General features: G+C 51.3%; 1 protein-coding gene across 1 annotated transcript; it reads left to right on the top strand.

Annotated features, from left to right (window-relative positions):
• The first annotated feature begins 2,298 nt into the window (after positions 1–2,298).
• On the top strand, positions 2,299–3,163 carry LOC123099755 (uncharacterized). Its single transcript, XM_044521855.1, has one exon. It carries the CDS (start codon positions 2,333–2,335, stop codon positions 3,044–3,046), a length of 714 nt encoding a protein of 237 aa, XP_044377790.1. The 5' UTR covers positions 2,299–2,332; the 3' UTR covers positions 3,047–3,163.
• Positions 3,164–6,030: the final 2,867 nt, after the last annotated feature.

Genomic DNA, 6,030 nt, shown 5'->3' on the forward strand with positions numbered 1-6,030 from the left:
GGTGTTCGGAGGTGGAATTCAGTCTTGGTTTTACGAAATACAGTATTTCTTTTATTTCAAAATATTTATTTCAGTCAACAATAAATCGAAAACGGTCGGTCACCTGTTCATGCAATTCCCCATGGCTGGTACGCTTTTTTGTTTGAAAGATCAGTATCCTGACTTTTCATTGATTTAGCGGAGGAGAGATTACAAAAATATGATCAAGTGATTAGATATGAGTGCCCCGAAAAAGGTGGCGCGGCCGGCATACGCGCCCTCTAGTTTAACCTAGGGAAAAATTCTCCCGTGATCTCCCCAAAGGATTTCTATTCCTTTTGCCCCGGCTAACCTCCATTGCTCCAAATCCCTTCGACATGCCTCGATCACAGTGGCGGCGCTCGCCATCTTCCCTCTGAAGGTGTAGCAGTTACGCTCCTGCCAGATGTGCCATGCCACTAGGGCAACCATGGTCTTGATCCCTTTCTTTGCGGCCGGGGGTGAGGCGGCGATGATGGCCTTGACTGCCTCCGTCGTAGTCTTGCTACGTGCCCAAGTTGCAGGCGACAGCGCGTTGCAGCCATCCCAGGCGGCTGCCTTCGCCCAGATCGCGTGGGAAACTGTGCACTCCCACAGGAGATGCATAGAGGACTCTAAACTTCTGTTGCAGAGCTTGCAGAAATAGTTGTTCTCCCAGCCTCGCCTCTGTATACGCTTGGGGATGGTCAATTGTGGTTTTTTAGTTTTGATGTGAATTTGACTCTGGTTAGCGAGTTGAATTTCCAGTTTCCCCCTAGTTTAGCATGAATGTAGCTACTGGTTTAGATGTTGTCTTTTGGGTTGTGGAAGACGAGAATTCAGAATTTAGGATGACGACATATGCTTTCGTAAAAGAAAAAGGGTGACGACATCTGGAGGCTAAAGGGGCAAAACTACTACTGTAAGTTGCAGCTGAAGAATAGCTGGACGGTGAACTTTTGCTTGCACCCTGTATTGTAGAGTATACAAGCAGAGTAAGAAGGCATGTGTTGGATAGAATCCATGCCCACCCAACTACTCTTTCTTAACATTTTCTAAAATCTTGAATGGGCACAACATCGACAATTGATGTGGGCAACTAATCCATGACAGTAAATAACCTTCTTGAGTTGGCTGACCACATCGCTGGTGGTGGAGATAAGGGTGATTGGGTCGAGTGAAGACTAGTGGCCACAAAGGAGAGGACATTTTTTACGAATAGCATCTTAGAAAAATTGAAATTGAATTTGTTTTCAGATTTCAAGGCCATCAAAACAAAAGAGATGGAGACCCTACCACGAATCGGTTACCTAATTCAGTTGACCCAATTCAGTTCTAGCATACAAAAATGCCCTAAGACACAACATATCAGGGAGACGTGTATAGGAACAACATTCCTATTCTCGCGCTCTCAAAAGAAGAAATAATCAAAGGAGCTCGTAGAGGTCTACTCGCCCTTATTAAGTAAACGCATTGGTGAGAGCTTTTTTTTTTGCAAAGTTAATGGACTGCCATGTGTCTCATGCCTAGAAATTCCATATTGCAGGAGACATCCTTTCGTCAAGGATTACATCCATCCACATGATTGCTTCTGGACCACAGTCGCTTTCTATGGCCCGATTTATAGGAAAAGCCCCACGCTATGTTACTTGCGTTCTACTTTTATTCCTTTTTCGTAAGAAATAGACAGACAAGAAATGTCGCGGCCCGCTCATAATTGTACCCCTTTGGTTGGCATCCACCTATTTTTCGAGTCTCATTATTACCACCTCTGAAGCACTTCTTGTGTATACAATTGCATGCATAGTATTCTGTTTCATACTCGATTTGCAGGCCGGAAAATTTGCTCAAATCACAACAAAGGAAAACGAATATAGCCATTTGTAGGTAGTAGAGTGAGGAGCAATAATGTGTGTCGTCACATGCAACGTGATGAGATGGATACACACACCGATGATGAAACTTGGAAAGGCTAGCTATCGCTGACAAGTCCATTGCTTGCTGCGGTGGCTCACTGGCTAGTTATGTTGGTCTAAAAGAAGCTTAAAAGGAAAGGGCCACTATGGCACGATAGCGTGACTCATTTGCACCGGCGCGTAGTAGTTTGGCAGTTCCTCTTCTGTGGTGCTAGGCTGCTAGCCACGTGGATGACAATTTTCTATGGCTTTTCCCGACGGTCTGAAGTGCCATTTCTCTGAACTACCGGGCAGTTTTAATGTCGTAATGTAAATCCAAAAGTACACATGATATCAGTATGAGCATGAAGAACACTCCACGATACTCGTGTGATGAGCGTGGTGGCCAAATACAGAATCAAGTCGAAAAATAAAAATATATGCAATCGATCTTCCAACACCTCACATGTTCATCTGCCATCTTCGACACGTACACAAGACGGAATCCTTCTCAGGCAATGGCTTCCTTCTCCTGTTCCTCTAGTAGCGTGATGAGCGTGATTTTGCTGCTCTTCTCCGTCCTCCTTGCGGCTGCCGAGGCACCTGCGCCTGCGCGGTCGGCCAGCGACCAGATCATACTTGCCGCATGCAAGACCGTCGGCGGCGGGAGCACCTACTTCGACGTCACGTTCTGCCTGGGTGCCCTCGGCTCCGCCGGCAGCGCCGCCGGCTACCAAGACCTCGCCGCCGTCGCCGTGGACCTCCTCGCGACCAACGCCACCAGCACGGAGGCCAAGATCGATCGCCTGCTCGGTGGCAGCGGCGTGAAGGTCAAGCCGGGTGACGCCGCCCTGGCGCGGTGCCTCCGGTGGTGCCGGTCGCTGTACGGCGGCATAGTGGACGACGGGCCTGCGTCCACCGCCGCGGTCAAGGGCGGGAGGTTCGGAGAGGCGACAGCGATCCTGGAGAAGGCCGCGGCCGCGGCGAAGGAGTGCGAGGGCGGGTTCGAGAAGAGCAAAGCGGCTTCGCCGCTGACGGCGGAGGACGACGACGCGTTCAAGCTCGCAAAGCTCGCCGTCGCGTTGCTCCGTTTTGACGAGAAATTGGATATTTCGCCCCGCTTTACTTCTTCATTTGATCATTCGCCTTCCTGAGAGGCTATCGGATGGGGCCCGGAGCCATTATCATTGAGACAATCAAAGGACAAGTCATCCAACGCCTTGAAAAATAGGGCAAATCATCCAACTTCTTGATTAGTTGTTCTATTTGTAACCGTGCCATGTGATCTGTGATCTGCGTTGTTGGTTAGATCATGTACTGATGATCCTACGTGTTATCTGCTGTCGGGCAGTCAGGGTGAAAATGTGAATTAAGGACTGCGGACCCTCTGGCAATCGTCCGAACGATTTGCCATCAGTCTGCTCGACGGACGTCACTTTTAAGCAATGAGGGACTTTACGGGCGTTCAGACCGATGCCACGCAAGCATCCAAGAACCCTGGTGTCGGTGTCAAAACCGGCGGATCTTGGTTAGGGGGTCCCGAACTGTGCGTTTAAGGCGGATGATAACAGGAGGCGGGGGACACAATGTTTACCCAGGTTCGGGCCCTCTCGATGGAGGTAATACCCTACTTCCTGCTTGATTGATCTTGATGATATGAGTATTACAAGAGTTGATCTACCACGAGATCGTAGAGGCTAAATCCTATAAGCTAGCCTATGATTATGATTGTTGTTGTCCTACGGACTAAACCTCCGGTTTATATAGACACCGGAGGGGGCTAGGGTTACACAGAGTCGGTTACAAAGGAGGAGATCTACATATCCTTACTGCCAAGCTTGCCTTCCACGCAAAGGAGAGTCCCATCCGGACACGGGACGAAGTCTTGAGTCTTGTATCTTCATAGTCCAACAGTCCGGCTAAAGTATATAGTCCGGCTGTCCGAGGACCCCCTAATCCAGGACTCCCTCACCCATGAACCAGGCTTCAATGACGATGAGTCCGGCGCGCAGATTGTCTTCGGCATTGCAAGGCGGGTTCCTCCTCCGAATACTCCATAGAAGATTTTTGAACACAAGGATCGTGTCCGGCTCTGCAAAATAAATTCCACATACCGCCGTAGAGAGTATAATATTCCACAAATCTAATCTGCTGACAAGTTTCATAGCGTGACATCACGCCACGGCCCGGTCATTATTCGAACCATTTTTCCTAACCAGCTACTGCACATATTGCCAGGCGGTTTTCTTGGCACGTCTTGTCGAAGCAGAGATCGTGTCCCCTTATCACGGGATTCTCATCAATACGGGTGTGGGTAACCCAACCGTGCCATCAATTGCGGCGCTTGGGGAATAAGCGAGTTTACCAGGCAGGTGGGGAGGCGCATAGTGTCTTCCGCCCTTATAAAGGGACAAGGATTCATCTTTTTCACCCACGCCTTCTTCTTCCTTGCTCATACATTCTTGCGCACTCGAGCTCCAGCGCCCAAGTCCGCATTTTCTCCTCAAAACCACTCCGAGCATGTCCGGAGCAGGAGGCAAGTGGATGGTCTCCTCCGTTACAGAGGAGGACATTACAAAGCTCCGGGGAGCCGGATACCTGGCCGCAGATATCGCGCACCGGCTACCAGATGCGGGGCAGATCGTCCCTACTCCAGAGCCCCATGAGAGGGTGGTATTTCTTACCCACTTCGTCCGCGGACTGGGATTTCCCCTCCACCCGTTTGTCCGCGGGCTCATGTTTTACTACGGGCTGGATTTTCATGATCTGGCCCCCAATTTCATCCTCAACATCTCGACGTTTATCGTCGTGTGCGAGGCCTTCCTCCGCATCAAGCCCCACTTTGGCCTGTGGCTGAAGACCTTCAATGTAAAACCAAAGGTGGTGGTTGGCCAACAAGCGGAGTGCGGAGGCGCCATGGTGGGCAAAATGCCCAATGTCACCTGGCTCGAGGGCTCCTACGTGGAGACCGTGAAGGGTGGCAATCGGGGTGGTTCTACATCACCGAGCCGCGTGACACCAACTGGGTGGCGGCCCCCGAATTTCGATCCAGCATCCCCATGCGGCTCACCTCCTGGAAAGAGAAGGGCCTATCCTGGGGTTCGTCGGTGGAGTTGACCGTACTACAGAAATGTGTCCGGAACATGATGAGCAAGAAAATCAAGCTCGTCAACGTGGTCCAGGTCATGCTCTTCCGCCGGATCCTCCCGTGTCAAAGACGGGCATTCAATATGTGGGAGTTCGACCCGGCCGAGCACCGCACGCTGCGAGAGCTTTTCGACACGACGCACAAAGACGTCTGGAAGGTGCTGTTCAAGGGTGCCGAGGTACCTCCTCCCCTTACCAAAGATCGTGGACTCAGCACCATGCGCCCTGCCAATCCGGTAAGTTTTTCACATCTCACCAGATGTTCCTTTCCCCAGTATAACTATGTGAAGGAACTGAGCCTCCACACCATTTTAACAGGACTGGGTAGCGACAGCGGAGCAGATTAATTGTCCGGCCCCTCTGCCCGAAGATCCCGAAAATGCTCTCTTAACGGAGATGCTGGTTCCAGCGCCTTATAAGGTGCCAGAGAAGAAGGCCACGAGGACCAGGAAAGGTCTCCGGCGCAAGGTTGTATCGGACTCATTGTCCGATGACACCGAAGCGCCCTCCTCCCATGAAGACGAGGAGGAGGAAGAGGAAAGTTCTCCCCCCCAGCCGGGGGAGACAAGAAAAGGAAGGTTGCCCCCTCTGGGGAGGCCGAAGGGTCCAAGAAGGGAAGGACCCTCCTTCCGGACAACTCCACAACCGCCGCCTACAGGGACAACGAGTGGCTGCCCAGGGATAAGCCCCTGGCGAAGTCGTAAGTATCCGGATACCATAATAACTCTTGGTACGTTTTATTTTACTGCTTTTTATCACGCCGAACATGATTATGCAGTCCATCCTGAGCCCATATCGACGTATCTTCGTCGGATGATTCTTTGGGCCCGTCGGATATGAACAACGATTCACTCCCGACCGCCTCCTCCCCCCGCCCTACGGACGACGCCGAGGTGTTGTCTCAAAGGGCACTGAACCAAGGGGGGACAGTTCCGTAGGCGCCCCAAGGCGACATTCCAGGCGCTGGGCGCATGAGGGGCAAGACTCCCCT

The sequence above is a fragment of the Triticum aestivum genome, chromosome 4D (assembly GCF_018294505.1).
Source record: "Triticum aestivum cultivar Chinese Spring chromosome 4D, IWGSC CS RefSeq v2.1, whole genome shotgun sequence".
In the NCBI taxonomy this organism is placed as follows: domain Eukaryota; kingdom Viridiplantae; phylum Streptophyta; class Magnoliopsida; order Poales; family Poaceae; genus Triticum; species Triticum aestivum.

What these genes read in the sequence shown, in the direction of transcription:
- LOC123099755 (XM_044521855.1), top strand. Translation starts at nt 2,333, where the DNA reads ATGCAATCGATCTTCCAACACCTCACATGTTCATCTGCCATCTTCGAC.